Source organism: Cyprinodon variegatus, unplaced genomic scaffold (assembly GCF_000732505.1).
Source record: "Cyprinodon variegatus isolate N-32 unplaced genomic scaffold, C_variegatus-1.0 Scaffold468, whole genome shotgun sequence".
Taxonomy (NCBI): Eukaryota; Metazoa; Chordata; class Actinopteri; order Cyprinodontiformes; family Cyprinodontidae; genus Cyprinodon; species Cyprinodon variegatus.
In genome coordinates, this window is record NW_015150921.1 from 615409 (window position 1) to 633802 (window position 18394).

Genomic DNA, 18394 nt, shown 5'->3' on the forward strand with positions numbered 1-18394 from the left:
TATATATATATATATATATATATATATATATATAAACATATATAGCGAATGCCATGTTAAATTGAATAAAAACATTAAAGATGACATTTTTTACCAAAATAAAACTTTAAAATATAGAATAATACAAGAATATTTACACATATTTAAAAATACGGTTGAGAAAAATGATTGACGAGCACTTTGTAGAAAGTAAAAAAGCAACAAAATGATTAGAAAACTGTAATAAAACTGGACTTCTAAGCCATAAAAGGCAAATCACACAATTAATATTAAAATTAATTTGTATTTTGCTTACATTTTTGCATTGAATAAGAGTAAGAAACAAAAATGTCAAAGATGACACTAAAATGTCAAGTTGAAATGCTTTCCATCTCTCTTTAAAAAAAAAAGAAATAGTTTTTGTGTAAATGACCACAGGATTTTAACGCAATGTCACACATTGCAATATGTGCAATTGATTTACGTAAATAAGTGAAATATTAAAATATATCAGTTCCCTCTTTTACTGTAAGGGGTCTGGGGATGAACCAAAACCACAGTGAGAGTATCTTTTAAATAAATGTTAATCTGATTTTTTTCTCTCATCAGGGTATAAATACAGTGAAAAAAAGAGACAATTTGAGGGAACAGATTTAACCTAATGTCAGAATCATTTATTTTAAGGCTTTTAACACATCTTTATCAGAGGTTTCAATAAATGTGGAGGTGCTCAATATGAAAATTAAATGTCTGTTTGATACTAACTTAAGAATTTTCATAATTAATAAAACAGGCATTTTCTACTTTTCAATTTGTGCTTCTATTAGATAAGACACACAAGATCTGACATTATTCAGAGTCCACTAAAATCCTAAAATCTGATCCTTTTCACTAAATTCTGCAATAAGACTGCAGGATTATTAAGTTCTCCGTAAATAATAAACAAGATATAGAAACAAATAAAAAAATGTTTTATAGCACTTTGGAATGGGGACTTTTTGCACCGGTCTTTAAAACACAGAAAATGTTCACTTTTTTTTTAAAGTTTGGGGGCTTTTTTTGCCCTCCAAAATGAGATTATAGTTTGTCTCCCTTGAGAATTTAGCTCACACACAAGCTGATGTTCCAAGTCCGACGTTTGGAAAGAAAACAAACCGTTCAATCTGCTGTGTGCAATACACGCATATGTTGTAACCGTCACAAATGCAGAGTGTGGGAGCGCACTCGTTCTCGGGTGTTTAGCCGTGTAGAGATGAGTGGGGATGCAGTTCTGAGTGTGTTTGCTTTTGTCTGGGTCGTTTTTGTCTTTTGTTCTTGTTGTTGCTAAATAAAAAAAAAAGCTAACCCCTTATGCCCGTCACTGTGAATCTAACATTATTCTCCTCACATGTTTGTGAATATGTCAGCCACCCGTCAAAGAAAATGAACAAATGTAAAGATAATAAAAAAAATGATGCAGATGATGATGATAATAAAATATCCCAGTAGAGGAGCACAATTCAAGATTTTGTCGTATTTTCTTCACTTTTGCACATATTTATGACTTGCATAATTCAATATATCTTTTTTATTGGTCCACAGCATTTAGAGGTTTAGATTTCCAAAGTTCCTTTAGTTCCAACTCTGAGGAAAGCATTCTTGAATATAAATGTTCATGTCTTTACCAAATATTCTTCATTTAACTTATGGCTAAGCCATCCTAACAGATGAATGAATATGAATATCTATCAATCAATCAAGAAATGATGTAGCTAGTGTTGAATTTTTAGGGTAATTATCCTGCTGGAAGGTGAACGTTCACCATTTTTTCAATTTTTGCATGATTTTATCCAGGTTTGCACTAGATTTTGGCTTCATCCATCCTCCCAACTACAGGTTTTTTGAGGACTTTCCTTTGACAACTCAGGAACCATGCTGCTCTTCCTTAAATGCAACATTTGTGGAATACATACCTAATAACATGAACAATTTTGACAAACATGTATAACTTTCCTGGCATTTTCACTACTCATGTTGTATTGGACTATTACGTATCAAATCTCCATTAAATAATTGTAGTTTTTACAGTTTTTTTGACAAAATGTAGGAAAGTGCAAAGCATCAACGCAATATCTGCAAGTAAATACAAGACAAAAAGAAGTAAATACAAAACTATTTGTGTTCCTGAATATGATTTTTTCATATGTTATCATTCAAAGACCAACTGGACATTTTCATTTCCCTAAAGTGGACCAAAACAATATGAAACCTTAATAAAGAGGCAACATGTGGATGAGGCGAGCACAACCCCTGGCAGGACATCGCCCGAGAGTTACGGTTTCAGAAAAGACTCGACCATAAATTGGTTTGAAATGAACACAAAGGCGCAGGGAGCATCTCACTTATGAGAAACTATATATGCGGGCACGCGTTGCGATGTATGTATGCGCGTGTGCGTGTTATGTGTGCATCTTGCTGAATACGTATGTGTGTGTTGTCTGAAGCAGCCCCAGGGAGGGGCTCTGACATTGAAGACGGGTTAAATCCTGTTTTACATTCAAGTGGCAGGCCCTAGTTCATTAGAGTGAGGATCATTCCTCCTCAAGACCAAAGGAAGCGCATACTAAACAAGAGCAGTTGTTGGGGAGAAAATGCCATTGTACGTGCAGAAGCGTATGCACTGTATGAGAGAGGGTGTGTATGTGTGCCTGGTTGCAAAACAACCTTTCCTCTTTGTCTTATAACATCTTTATAAAGTAAGGAAAAAGTGTGGTTTGTGCAACCGAAATCACGGTGTGCTGTTTGCGTGCATGAGCATAAGTCATGACAGCCTTCCCCCCGACTTGTCTTCTGCTCAGGCTGTCATTGAGTCACCCATACGCCCTCTCTGTCACTAACTTTGATGCCTTATCTTACCCTCTGAATTAGAGTCGTGCTCCCTGGGGAAATACCTCAGCAAATGTAAATGCATTTGAAAAAGTCAAAATATGAGAGGGAATAATAAAGTGAGAGGCTGATGGAGACAGTTTCTGCCTTGCATTAAAGTTATACTTCTTGTCTTTCATTCTTCCGTTTTTCACTTGTATGGCTTTCGTCTTTGTCACAGTTTCCCCAACCAAACTCTCCTCAGCTGAGTGCAAACTTCATTCATCTAAAGCCAGATCCTTTGATCCGTGTGTATGATATTTAACACCTGAGAGCAGATGAGCAGACTGCTTTTGAAATAAAGCAAAGGTTATGAACCTAACTTTCAGGGCTGAGGGTGTTGATGTGAAATAGAGCTTTTGGAAATTGCATGAGGCTGGACTCACGGCCGGCTGTGTTGGCTGCTGAGGGTCTCGGATAGATGGTGTTTGTCAGTGGGGCCGCGTCTCCTGCCTCTGGGCACCCTGCCCTTTAGACGCGCCAGGCCTCAGGAGCCTCTTGCATGCCAAACAGACCTGGGCAGTCAGATGTGGCCGCAGAAGGAAAAAGGAGAAAAGGAAGGAGGGGTGGACAAGCGGACGTGAGGAGAGAGAAGTCCAGGGCGAAAAGGGTAGAGGAGGGATCTTAGGAGGAGAAGCCGGCAGGAGGAGTCGGGTGGTGGTCACACTACAGCAGGCCCTTCAGTCACACCCTGAATGTGAAATATGAAGATCCTGGAAGCACTTAAGAGTCTGAGAAGGAGAGGGGCAAACAAGTAAAGGAAAGAGGAAGACAGGGTGCTTGTGGGGTGAGTCTTAACAGCGACGCTGTGTGTCGATTGCCGGGAGATATCAAGACCTTCGCCCTAACTCTGTCAGAGATAGTTATCACAGAAAAAGACCCCCTCTACAACACCAGCACCTCAACATTCACACACACAACTACATGCTGCTCATTGTGTCTCATATACATGCATGCAGATGAAGAGCTCATTATAAGAATTATGCATGTAAAGAAAGCCCAGTTTGTACATCTTTTGGCTCCCAATGCAGCGACAGCATCTTCTGACTCTGTATTTGCTCATTATATTAAGCAACATTTGCATAATTAAAAAAACAAAAATATGACAACCCCTGATGATGCACTGATTTAAGCAGTGAGCTATATGCAGTTTTATACTTCTTAATTGACATAAAATAAATAAACTCAATCATGCACTGTTTGTCAAAAGGTTTACACTACATCTAACAAATATATCAATTTGTAAGGTTGTATAATCTGTAAACTTTAGCCATAAAGAAAATATATGGAGGGAAATTTTAAAAAACAGTTCTCTATATTGATAAAGGTACACACAGAAACACCTTTCACAATTAAATTTGACTAATTTTTATAAAATATCATCAAAAATATAAAACATTTCCACAAGAATCATACTTTTGATCAAATTTAAAATAGTTTAAAAATATTTTTTTTGTAAAGAACATGATCAAAAACAGAAATAAAGTGCTTTGCATTCCATAAATTAATTCAAACAATAACTAAAAATGTCAAAAATCAAATTTTTTGAAATAAAATGTTGTTAAAACAAAAGATAAATGATAAAATAAAGTTTTAACCCATGATTTAAAACAGAAATAGGACATAGGGACCCCTTTTTCATCATTCTGCTTCATTCTATCTCTATTCTCCCACTCTACAGAGTATGAGTTCAATCTCTAACGTTCTGCTATCTCTGCGTTTTCTCATAGTAGCTTCATCTGGTCTGTTCCTGTTTAGCTGTGAAACCATACTGGAGAGAAATATCAGCTGTGCTGCTCCCATCAACACCTTTGATTATAGATGTTCAAGCCTTCCCTATTCTACAGTGTAGTCCTGTTTCTCTGACTGTGACAGTGTGGATGTGCACTCTTCTTCCTCTGATGTGGGAGTGGGCTTAGAGCTCATCTGCCTGTCTCTCTGTTTCTTGGACGGGGCCGCTTGTGGAGTTGTTGACAAAGTTCCTTTGTATCTCTGCTTCTTTTTCTATGTCTGCTTCTGTCTCCTTGAACCCCAGTCGGCCTCAGTAGATGGCCGCTCAAACTGAGCCTGGATCTGCTGGAGGTGTCTTCCTGTTAAAAGGGTTATTTTCCTCCCCACTGTCGCTATAAGCATTCTTGATGTAAGGGATTGCCTTTGAGTCAATAAGTTGATGCAGTCAACTGGTTTTCCTTAGATATAAAACTTTGAATTAATTTGCCTGTGTGATCTGGTTGAAGTGTCTCTGTAAAGTTCCTTGAGATTACAGTACGTGTGTTTGGAATTGGAGCTGGAATAATGTTGTTTGGACAGTTGAGTCCAAAATGAAAATATCTGGACATTGGAACAAAAGAAAAATTTGGCATTAAGCAAATACAGCATCACAGGAATAGAAGCTCCTACCAAATGTAAACTGGACCTTGTCTTGGTTTGACGCTTCTTTTCTTTTCTTACCATAATTTCATCAACTATGAATTCTACCAATAATAGGAAGTTTAACCATATGTGAAAAATAAAAGCTGAAGTAGAGCTGGACAATTCATGCCATTAACCACTCAGGCATCATTTGTGTAACACTCAAACAAAATTACATTTTCTTTTCTCATGACTGTAAACACTATAACATAATTTTCAGGTTGGGCAGAGGTTTGAAGGACCCAAATGCAGAAACGGAAAGAACTGTGGTTTCTCACAGATTTAATATCCAAAAATCGGAACAGAAGAAAAAAATCCAGGATAACAAAATACAGAAAACTAAAAAACCAAGAAACATCAGGGGAAAAAAAACACATCGGGAGCCAAAAAAAAACAACAACAAAAAAACACGAGGAACCAGCAAAGAGTGACTGAAAAGGAGTACGGTATATATGAGAGACCGAAACAATGGAAGGACTAATTGGTAGACGGAGAACAACTGTCTGCAGAAGAATCTAGAAGAGAGCAACAAGAAGGAGATTGACACAAGAGGGCAACAGAGGGTAAACAAGAAATACATCAGAACTCAAAACATTTAAAAATAACTAAAACAACACAAAATGGAAATAAAAAACCAAGAGAAAACTTAAACAGAACCAAAATTATGACAATAATGAACACAGGCCTTTCTAATTGGAGCTGGTATATGGCAACATTTGGTTGTTTGGGGATTAACAACACCTTTCTTTAAATGTATTAAAGTAACAAGACAAGAACTGGACAGTGAGGCTGTCAATAATAGGCCATCAGCAATTATGAAGTAGCTACAGGGACCACCAACGACTTAACAGTGTTCTTAGCACAACCTCATCTGCTATTGTTTTCCCATAAGAAGAAATCTGTACATTGAACTCTTTTAAACCTTGTTTAAAAATCACAAAGGTCTGTTTAGTGTCAAAGTAATGCTGCATGTCAAAAAGAAAGAAAAAGTCCAGCAATATTCAGTAGAAATGGCATTTATTTAAAAAATAAGAGAGCGACTACTAGAAGAAAGTTTTGAATGAATTTAATATAGAGCAAAATCTTACCATTTTAATAAGGTTTTGCAAAATATTAAAAACCAATGTAAGTTTTTTACTCCCTCTCAGATACTAAAACTGTTTTTGGTATTACATCAGTATTAATTAGCTTTATAATAATAAGATGGCTCAGAGGCTGCTTTTTAACTGTGAGCAACAAAAAGCTGGAATATTTGCAGCAATGCTCCTCTAGCTGTGAGACTGGGTTTTCAAACAGCCTTTAATACCGAGGGAAAAACCTGTTTTTAAGGATGAGAAAAGCAGTTACCTGAATAAACAGAAAATGAAATGAGTGAATGCTCAAGACATTCAGAGGCTTAGAGGAGTCTGTCGGTGGAGGTAATGGCTGGATTAAGCCGGTGTTGTGGAGGAGGAGGGTTAAATTAATGCATTCACTCAGCTCCCCTGCAGCAAAATGTGAGCATGGTGATCAAGAAGGTTAATTAAATAATTATCCTAATTAAATATAAGCCAGCATAATTGTTTTATTAATAGGCTGCCAGCATTTTGTCAGCCGGGTTCCTGGACTGCATAAGAAATATTTAAAAAACAGTCAGGAGGAAATTCAAATGAAAAGATAATGAAAAATAACTATTATTCAAATCTGCTGATATAAACTGACGAGGAAAAAATCATATCTAAGCTGAATCCAATAATTATTTGTTTAAAAAAGCCCGGCTGATTTAGCTATAAAAATGTAAAGGCATTCGTGACACTTATTTCACTACCAGCAGCGTTTTGTAATCTACTAAGGAGCAAATTCGAGTGTACTACTAATGAGATTTTGATAAAAGCCAAGGTTTAATGAAGCCGATGTTTAATTTTCCCTCTAAACTAGAGACAAAAGTGTTTAAAAATTATATATCACATTTTAAGATGTACTATGACTGAATTACCTAATGCAACTTGATAAAATATCTTATTCTTTGTACAAAATCTTGATTTTTTTTTTTGTTACTTATTTTATTTACACTTTTTAAGGTCCACATTTGTGTGACCACTTTTGCTATATTTTGCTGCTATAACACTACAGTTTCCCCATTGTGGGACAATAAAGGGATTTTCTATTCTATTCTATTTACTGTTTTTTTTTTTGGAAGTAAAAGACTACAGTCATCTTTTAAGTATAAGATTCCTTAACTTTGCTGTACTATTTTATTATTATGTCATTTAAATGTTTGTTCTTCAAACTACATGGGAAAACAAAACCTCCCTCAGAAATTAACAAGTATTAAAGCTATGAAGAATATTATCACCTATATAAACACCTCACAGCGTTTGGTTAAATTTTATAATGCTTTTGTGGGTAGGCGGTAAAAAGCTGTAGGTAAGACCATAGGAGAGAAGGCTTATAGCACCAATGGAGCATACATGTATGAATTAATTATATTATATTAATTATTGTAATTCCTGAAAAAAAGAGAATAAACGTGGATGTATGTAGGGCAAGTTACTGTTTATGATCTCTTGCATACCCCTTACAAACAGAACCCCCCATCCATCAGTGAGGTCTAGAAGCACAATATTTGTGCTGTATAGCTGTACAATTTTTTGTTTGACCAATGAAATGAGCCCTGGAATAATATTTACCTACTGTAAATCAAGTTGAAAAAACGTTAACAAGGAAAAAAAGGTAAAAAGTTAATAAGCTTAGTTAAAATGTAAAAAAAAAATGTGTTTGTATCAGTATTGATTATGTTGGTGGATTAGGTTATGTTGGAATAAAAAAAAAATTTTTCTCATTAATTTCTTGTCCATCCATCCATTTTCCATCACGCTTGTCCCTGCTGGGGTCGCAGGGGGTGCTGGTGCCGATCTTATGCTGTCAGCGGGCAAGAGGCGGAGTACACCCTGGACAGGTCGCCAGTCCATCGCAGGACAACACAGAGACAAACAGGACAAACAACAAAGAACATGCAAACTCTATGCAAAAAGACCCCGGACTGGGAATCAAACCTGGAACCTCCTCCTACAAGGCAGCATTGCTACCCGATCTTCTACTGCTTTATTTTATTTTTCTTAATATATTAGGGCAAGTTGCCGTTACTTATTACATCAACATTCATTTCAATCTGAAAAAATACACACAGAGAAAAGACAATTAGGAGAAATTTATTGATACAATGGCGCTCAGACCTAAGCAGGAAATATAGCGCTTATTTTTTGATAGATATGCATGAACAGGAGCAAAGAATAGGGCTGTTTCCCCCTCAGGCCTGAAAGTGGTGGTGGAGTGGAGATAGATGAAGTTGGTCAGTCTGTAGACTGCTGGTTAGTGAGACGGTATGCTGAGCTTTATGGGGAGATCCAGTAAATTGCGTGAGCTGATACTAGAGCTTCACTCAGGGACCTGGAAGATGGAAGTCTAGTTGGATAACACAGGTTGAGAGAACCTGTCCATGATGAGCAAGCATGAAGCGACAGTGGAGAGGAAAAACTCCCCGTTGGAATGAAAACTTTGGCAGAAGCAGGCTCAACATGGCGGCCTTCTGCCGGATCGGTTAGGATGAGACAGGGAACGCAGTAAGAGTCCGGGAGGAATGACACTCTGATGAAGCTTTAGCCACGAAGATTAAGGCTGGAGGTGGCTCCATTTTTGCAATCAAAATATACATACAAAAGTTCTAAGGTTTTGTTCTGTCCTCCAATTTGGGCTTGAAATTTTCATTTTCAAAGTATTTCACAGAGTGTGTGGGGATATTCACCATCCCTGCTCAGCAGCAATTGCGTTTTACTTAGGGTACACAGTGAAAAACTTTATCGACTACAGAAACACTGGACAACATCTTCTCCGTTGGCTGGCACTCTTCAACTATTGCTGAATCAGCTGTTTATTCAAACACATAAAGCATGGTTGTGGTGCGTGTGGGCACCTGCATTAGCATTGACGTCATTATGTCACACAGTGATTGGATGCTAATAAACATGAATTTGCCCAAAAAATGTTCTTAAAAGAGTGGCTTCTAAAGGGTTAAGCAATTTGCAGAGGAGCTAGCAGTGGTAAAGAGAGGTGCAGGTTGTCCAGAGTGGATTGCTACTAATGTCTGGAGTGATATTTGACAGGACAGCTGCTAAAAGAGATTAACGTTTGAGACACACTATAGACAAAGACAACAAAAGATGATTTTATGCTTTCGTGTAAAAACCTGATTGAGTAACCATCATTGAATAGACACACTGATGCAGAACCTTGGTTTAGATTTCCTCTGCATTTATTACTGAATGCACTGTTGTGCACAAAAGGTAAACAATAACAACCCCCCCCATTTTCCATAAAACAAATTCAATACAAGCAGCACCTACTCTTTACATCCATTATAAACAGAACGTATGTAGATAAAATATGTGTAATTCACTCTAAAAAGTTTTTGGATATCATTTGGTATTGTACATATGTATCAAAGACAGAACAAAATAAATGATCACAGTCGTATCTGTGAAGAGTGTTCTTTTTCCAAACAGTTTAGAGGAACTAAAGCGACAAAAATCAAAGCCCAAAAGTGCTGTCGTAGTTTTAAAAAAATTAAAAAATGTAAATAAAAGTCTTAAGCCCTCATGTGTTTCGACTATTTTAAATAAAATCACTCTGAAACAAGTAAACTGACATTTTTCACCCACCCCCCAACATTAACAGCATACAAAAGTTGAATTGATCAGTCAGGTTCAGGTTGGTAAAACAAACAGCAAAGAACAGCTGGCTGAGAGGAAACTGACTGCATACAGCGGCACAAACGGAAACAGAAGCATGTCCATATATACATAAAAAGGAAAATACATTTTGACTTTAACTTATATTGCTCTTATTTCTTTCCTGATCAAAACCTAAAGTGGTATTTCACTTGATTCATGCCTGCCTTGGGTAGTTCTTGACCTACCTTGACTGTGCCGCCCCTGCCGTGTAAACATGCCCACTTTCTCCCATCAGTGATCATTTCAGCTCATTGCTGAGAGGAAGCGGTTCTCTTAGAACCTCTGCACAGAGACGGCAACAGCTCGTTTTATTAGCTATAAATAATATCAGAGTTGTAATAATGTGTTTAGGGCTTGGCTAAGCTTTAAGATGAGCCTAATGCGATAGCATGCTATGGCAAAGATGCACCTATATCAGTCAACACAAGCATTTTAGTTCTTTTTTGTAGTAGTTGATTCCAGGAAGGGATAAGAATAGTAGGTAAAAAGTTAGTCATAATAAAAAGCTTTGAACATATTCCCTGATACTCTAAACAGACAAAGTTGGACTTTTACCTTGAATCCAGAACAATAAAGATTAATTTATTTTTCCTTCTCTAGTCAAAATAGCTGAACATACCTCCAGGTGTTCCTGCATTAAAAATAACCCCTAAAGCTTTCAAAATCAGCCAAGGTCTGCTTACAGATCAGAGTCTGGATTGTAATTCGACTTGCGGATCATTTGGAAATACCCCCACATAACCTACTTACTTACTGGACTGGCCTATAGTGTGGAAGCAGGGAAAACGATGCCTGCATTTGGTTCTTTAGTATTGTTGCCCTTATAAGGATGCATGAGTACATGAATACATCGAAGAGAAAGGGCAACATCAAAGACCTGACGTTTCTGACACCCGTGCTCCAACCGCATCCAGCGAATCTCTTCCCAACTGGCCTCCATGCTCACAGACCATGAACCCAAGCTGGTGAGCGAAGATCCTAACTGCTAAATCTACAGGAAAATCATGACTTTGCTGCAGGAGCTGCAGGAGCAGGATTAACTCCAATGTATTGAATTTCCAACCTTAATGTAAAGGACTTCAGCCTTTGCACACTAAGCATGAACACTGTTTTAATAACCGGAAGTTTCAATAAACTGTTTATTTTTATTGTTTTGAGACTTTGAGTTTAAGCATGATGTAATCTTTTAATGTAAAACGCTTCTCCAATTGTGTTCATGATTAAATGTTGTAGGAAGACTCTTAGGCTACGTAAACACTGCAGGCCTTGACGCTCAATTTCGATTTTTTTTTGTGTTGCTGTTCACATTTCCAGATATATGCGACTTGTATGTGATCTCCTGTGTGAACTGCAGTCATACAACCTAGGTGTCCCGCATGCGTAGTAGAGGATGAAATGACCTGTGTTTACGGAATTAAACATGGATGGTAGTTCCGGAGAACATGTAGCAATCTTTCCCAACCTTAAAAACTCAATCTTTCCAAGATGGTTAGACATAAATACTACTCTCTGCATTATCGTCCACCATTAATCTTGTATTTCTTGCCATTTCTGTGTCGCAAGAAGGAGAAGAGTGACATTCAGGTGAGATGAATGCGACCTGACCGTTCAGACGTAGGTTGCATTTGAAAAGATTCGTATCAGATTCAGGACCACAGAGCCAAGCAGCCTGGGTCGCATTGAAAAAAATTGTATCCGTGTTGTTCAGACTGTCATGAAAAGATGTGGGCCCTGCTCATACTTTGAAAAATGTGGACCTGATACAGGTGCATCCCTACCATGCCGTTGCAGCTTTAAGGCAATTCAGAAATGATTTTTCCTTATGCCAAGGGCATCATAGACATTTCTATAGTTGACTTTAGGGGCAAAATAAAAAAAAAATCAACTTTAAGAGATAATAAAAAAGAAAATAGTTAAGTCTTTCTTCACCTGAATATGTGTTTTTTTTATGACAGTAGATGACAGTTTGCATCTTTAAGCTCACAAGCGGTCTTCATATGAACATATGTGCATCTTGCAAAAGCATACAAATAAGAGAAACCCTGAATCAGAGCAACAAACCCCCCCACACAGCTTTCCTGGAAGATCTCTACTTATTTTGGCCCTTGCTGCCACTGTCCTCCCTGTCCTGAGAGCCTCTGTAACCGCGCTTCTCCCGCCTCTCCCGGCAATCCCGGCACTCTCCCTCGTCCTCTCCACCTTCCTCCTCGTCCTCGTGGATGATCTCCACCTCCAGACGGCCGATGTACAGCGATACGGCGCAGAGCCAGAAGAGGGCGACGCTGCTCACCACAGCGCCCTGGAGCAGCAGAGCTGGCACAGACAGCAGCATCAGCCTCCGCATGGCAAAGAGACTGCCAATGTAGGAGGCGCCGCCAAACGACACACAGATGCCTCCAAGAATGAAGAAGGCTGAAAATAAACAGATTGAAATACTCTTACTGCAGGAAATAAAGTAAAATCAAATATGGCTGCAAAGTTTGGTCTTTAGTCTTTTAAACTTCAATGATGAGTATATACAATTATTAAATGATTTAGAGAAGATCTGCACCGAATATTGAACAGAAAGAATGCATCAATAGTTTAATTAAACTTGCTCAGGCCTTGAATCCATTTCACTCAACGATTTTATTCAGAAATCCTCAAGAAATAAACAAAACTTAAAACAGCAGCTTCGGGATCAAATATCTGATCAGATATTCTGAGAATAATTAAGTTCAAGTGAGAGAAAGGATATTTTTACAGATTTATAACCATTTTAAAAGAGAATCATTATCCATCTGTATTAGTCTACTGATTCTGAATGAATAAAGAGGAAAGCTCTTTAGTTTAAACAATCAAGGTTAGGAGCCTGCATAATAAATCTCAATTCATCTATAACGTGCGTCTAAATCCAAATAAGAAAAATACAATACATGCTGTGCAATAAACAATTATTAGTAGCCTACTCCTACAGAGTCTCAAAAAGTCAATTTCTGCTCTTTTTTCAGGTCGGGATGAGTTTGGAGAAAGAAAGAAACTGAAAAATTATTAGCCGACGTATGAAAATTGAGGCAAAAACGCTGGCATAGGTTTTGTATAAGTTAATAGCACGCTGAAACATGTCGACATACAGCAAGTAGGTAGAGAAGTCTTGAGCATAAATTTCCTGATGCATGCCAGCGTATGCTCATACGTGGGGAATAAGTTACAGGTAAGTTATCTGACCGTTGACGTACATTAAGTGTAGGTTACTCATAAATCGTGGTGTCCAGCTTTCCCAAACTGAGTAACTCCAATGCATATCGACGTATTTGACGTATCTGGACTGGTTGTCCAGACGACCACTGAATGTGTTTCTAACTTACAGCTACCTAATAATGGCGTATTGGCAGCTTTTTGGTATAAAAGGGGGTTCACAGGCGGAAACCATCAGTACTCCTCCAGACTTCATCCCCATCATACGGTGAGCGAGAAGGCGAGTGTGACGGATCCTCCCTACGTTCACAACCAACAAACTTCCAAGCAGACATGATGCTGAATCTTAAGTGACTGCAGACCTTCTGTCTTTCTTTTTCCTTTTATTTATTATTATTTTTTTTAAGTTTAGAGAAAAGTTCTTGTGCTTTTTATTCAGGTCATGCGCCTCCAGGCGCATTGCTGCCCCCCACAGGACAGCTACTTGTGCATAATTTCATAAGCATTACGCTGCTGTGCATTAAGCATAAGTTAGGCTGTAGTTGGAAATACGCTCTGTAATGAATACACTATGTATACGCCCAAAATTGAAATAAAAAAAAATTCCTTGAAAGTTCAGCGTATGCCAGCGTTTTAGAGGAGTCTGGAAAGTCAGGCATACGCTGGCTAAATCTTGAGGTGTGACAGTTATTAGTAACCTTCTTCCCTATTGGCTGTTTCTCTGTCCTTTCTTCCTTCATGTATTTCTTACCTACAAAAACTTTGTTCTTCGTTTTCCACCTTCCTTCAGTCTTAAGTCACTTTCTGAAAATAATGTTCTGTGCTCTCTCTCTTTCTTTTTTACATTAGAGGTTAGCCAAAGTAGCCCCAGATGTTAAAATCTTTGCAATTTCTATTCATATTTTATAAAAGCCTTTGAATATCCTCATTTATTTTAGTTTCGTTCATTCATAAATTCCCTATCAAGCCTGTACTTCGGCATTTCCCATTCGCCGACTTATTGGTTGAATCCCTCTAACAACGCTTTGAATTACTGATGGTTGCAAAAACTCCTCACAGGTTGTCCTCACATCAGGGAAGTTTTAAACTCTTTTGACTGTCAGCTGTGATTGTTCAGCTGAGTCTCTGCAGGATGGGAAGGATAGATGTCCATTTGTTACAGCTCAGCTTTGTGGAGTTGTGTGACAATTGTGTGAGAGATAAGACATTTGATGTTTTTATTTGACTTCAAGGCATATGAGCGTACCAAAAAAATTTATGTTTTTTTAACATTTATTGTTTGAAAATCCTTGTATAAATAAGATATAGCTTTTGAAGAGCCGTAAGTACGGGGCACATTCTAAGACATCCTCAGGTCTTATTAATTAATTTATCAGATCTAAGAAAAAAGCCAACAGCTCTGCGATCATAGGAATACACACACTGTAAATCTCAGGCAATGACATAGCTCTTCTTTTAAGTTCAATAAAATCTTGCCAAACCAGGCAGGTATTGAATCTAAATTCTCACCCATAAACATATTATAATTTAGATAACATAAAAAGTTTTCATCACAACTTTTGCCATGCTGTTTATTCCTGAAATCTGTAAACGTTTATTTTTACTGGGCCCTGACGATTTTTATAAAATATACACGGTACGTGATGTAGCCTTTATTGTAACTCAAAATAGCAGTATCTGAATGCTTCTCTCAAGCATTTCTTTTTGGTGCTGTTCTCTTTCCTATGACAGTGACTAAAGCCAGAGGGAACTCGTACCATAACCTGCTTCCTGTCCCACTTCACTCTGGACGAAAGCAATGACTCCAATCCCAGTCGCCAGCAGGCCATTTCTGAACCACGACAGGAACCCTGGAAAACCGTGAACAAGTTAGCAAATGGTTGGATTTATTCTAGTTTTACATTTTAATCTAAACACAGCAGGCCTGGACGCTTTAACTCTATAACTTAATGCTAAATACTACTTTTCATGTTAAGACACACCTCCAAATTAGTGAATCACTAGATAAACTTGCTTACAGATTCAATTCTTTAATATTTTCTGAAAATTTTTTCCCCTCTGAGTTCAGTTTTATCTTCAGCATCTTATATACATCAGAGAAAAAATGGCAGCTTTTATTCCAGCAGTTTTTATTAAATCAACTCTAATTTAAAACAAGCAATAGTTAATTTTACTGCAGTGCATAGATTCACTATTTAACTATTTTGTATTTATTTTTTGCTTAATTTTTTGGAAGGCCAGAAAAGGTGTTTTAATTGTTTAAGATTTTAAATTTTAATTTTAAACTTGTTGGAACTAAAGCTAAGCACATATTTAAAATAAACAGATTCGGATAAAACAGATAAAACTAGTCATAGCTCCTATTGATCCTATTCTTTTTATTGGTTTTAACAGGTTTTATGTTGCTTCTCTCACTTAGTTCTTCACTTTCTACACAAACATTTTTTTAAGACAAGATCTTGCCAACGGCCAAAATCAAAACAAAAACAGAAAATTATCTAAATAGAGTACCGTCATGCAAACCTCATTAAATATTAATATGACTGAAATTGATGAAAAAAAAATAAAAATAATCAAATGTAGTATATTGAACATTGTTAAGCCAAAGCAGATTTATAGTTACAATTCTTTGAACATCTAGTCTTTAGCTTCTATATTCCAAACTGTTTGCTGTTCTGTATGGTCCATTGGGCTTTTATTCTCAATCTCTGATCGATTGTCAGACTTTCTATCTAATGTAGTGTTGCTTACTGACAAAGCTGTAATAGTGGGGGATTCTATGACAGCTTTAATTCCATCTTAGATTCAACTAGCTTTGGACAAATTTGGTCAAATGTTCTCCCAACCCTGTCCTCTGACTATTTCTTTTCCTCAAAGTTCCACTTTAAAAGTATAGTGGAGGAAAATTCTTTTCCCAGGTGGATCATCAAAATAAGTGTTCCTCCTAATTGTCAATATCTGCCTGATGACAATTACCTCCCCTCTCGAACACTGATGGGATTGAGTTTTGGTGGACAGATAAAGTCGAATGAATACGCTTTCTACTTGTATGGGGAGAAGTTTTAGTCGATGTGCTACAGTCAGTGTCCGACAAATATAGTCTCTGCTCAGTGGATGGCAATTCCTGCTTTTGCTATCAATACCATTAGATATCATTTCTGATAAAACATTAAGAATGTGTTTAAAAGTTACCCTTTTCATTTATATTTCAATCCGTTTTCTCATCAGTGTGCAAGAGTTTAGGGTGATGCACGTTCCTGCAACAGGGGAGGAAATTCTCCGCAGGCAGGAATTTCTCACCATTCATCTGTCGACTAAAACTCTTTATTTTAGGGCATCCATGCATAAGAAATAGGAAAATATTAAGAATATGTTTAAAAGGTCCCTTTTCATTCGTATTTCAATCCTTTTTCTCATGAGTGTGCGAGAGGGGAGGTAATTCTCGACAGGCAGGTAAATTTCGGCATAACACGCTGCATAAGCTGAACTTTCTATGTATTTTTTTCCAATTTTGGGCTTATACATAGTGTATTCATAACGAGTCCAGAACTTATGTCCAACGAGCCTAACTTATGCATAACACACGGCAGCGTGATGTCCATGAAATGATTCTTGTGCATCATTTCATGGGCATTACGGAGCATCAGTTATGACATTTAAATATGACTTCCCTACGACTTTAAGCTTTCTCTAAAAACAACAAACAGCAGGGGGAAACTTTTACATGACTGACTCTTCCAACAAAAACACACATTATACTAGTTTTATATAAATAAATAAAAATTCTATATATCTAAAAGTCAATGATTATGTTTGAAAGTTTGCCAGAATTACATCTACACCTAATTTATAGCCAAAAATGTTGTGCTTCATGCACAAAATGCTTGCTTATACTAGTGTTTGCTATGCTATGCTATGCTTGCTATGCTATGCTATGCTTGCTATGTTTGCTATGCTATGCTTATACTAGTGTTTGTGTTTATCTGAACCTGTATGAACAATCCTAACACTGTTGGGTTACAGATGATTCCCCATCATTTCACCTGCATATGGCCGCTCACACTGAGCCTGGTTCTGCTGGAGTTTTCTTCCTGTTAAAAGGGAGTTTTTCCTCTCCACTGTCGCTACAAGCATGCTTAGTGTGAGGGTTTGCATTCGAGTCAGTGAGTGATGCAATCAACTGGTTTTCCTTAGATAGAAAACTGAATCAATTTGACTGTATGATCTGGTGAACTGTAAAGTGCCTTGAGATGACTTGTGTTGTAAATTGGTGCTATGTAAATAAACTGAACTGAAATTGAATTACAAACTTGTGAGTCTATTTTTTTTTATTTTCAAACTAATTTCTCTCCGTTTAGTTTTATATCGTATGATAATTCAATTCATAAAAAAGTAAACCACTGCACAAAAAACCTAAAGCTGTCAATATATAACTATGGAGTGTTACTACGGAGTAAAATATTACCTGTTTCGTGTGATTTCCTCAGCATCTGCAAAAAATTTTAATAAAAAAAGAGAGCATTTTATATCTGCAACCACCAACAGCAGTTTATCTTCATTTCCATCAGATAAGAAATAAATATCCTACCAAAGCGTCCGCCTTGTCCAGGTCTGTGAGCTGGTACTGCTGCAGTGGCTGGTTCTTCCCCCATGGCCCCTTCTCCCCGACCCGCTGCCCCGCAGAGCCGTGCAGCCGCCTCAGCGGTGCTCCACCGCGGTCCGACAGCTTCAGCTTCACCGCTCTGAGGAAGCAGCTGACGGCTGGCGGCAGCTGCCTTCGCTTGAAGAGAGTCAGAAAAGCCATCACATCACCAACACCGGCTGGCTAAAACACACAATTCATACAAACGGGAAGGGAAAACACAACACGACCTTTGCATAACCTTTGAACCATCACGTGGACTCACATAACCCGGAAGAGTCTGTTTTCTGCCGCGGGGGATCACCGCAGCGCCGCCTGCTGGTAAATAGGGGAGAGTTTTAAAGTCATGATGTGGAAGCTCAAATTTAAGTACCATTTTGGTGTTAAAATATTTCTGATTATCATTTAATTCAAAATCTGATTTGGATCTCCCTTTTAATCTTAATTAGATGAGAATTTAATACTTGAATAAAAGTAAAATTGCAACTACAGTGTATTGCCACAAGAGGGC

General features: G+C 37.6%; 1 protein-coding gene across 1 annotated transcript; it reads right to left on the bottom strand.

Annotated features, from left to right (window-relative positions):
• Positions 1-9582: 9582 nt before the first annotated feature.
• tmem160 (transmembrane protein 160) lies at positions 9583-18116 on the bottom strand. Its single transcript, XM_015389631.1, has 4 exons — positions 17830-18116; positions 17707-17731; positions 14999-15091; positions 9583-12476 (listed from the first exon to the last, which is right to left on the bottom strand). Exons 1-4 carry the CDS (start codon positions 18043-18045, stop codon positions 12154-12156), a joined length of 657 nt encoding a protein of 218 aa, XP_015245117.1. The 5' UTR covers positions 18046-18116; the 3' UTR covers positions 9583-12153.
• Between the last annotated feature and the right edge of the window lie 278 nt (positions 18117-18394).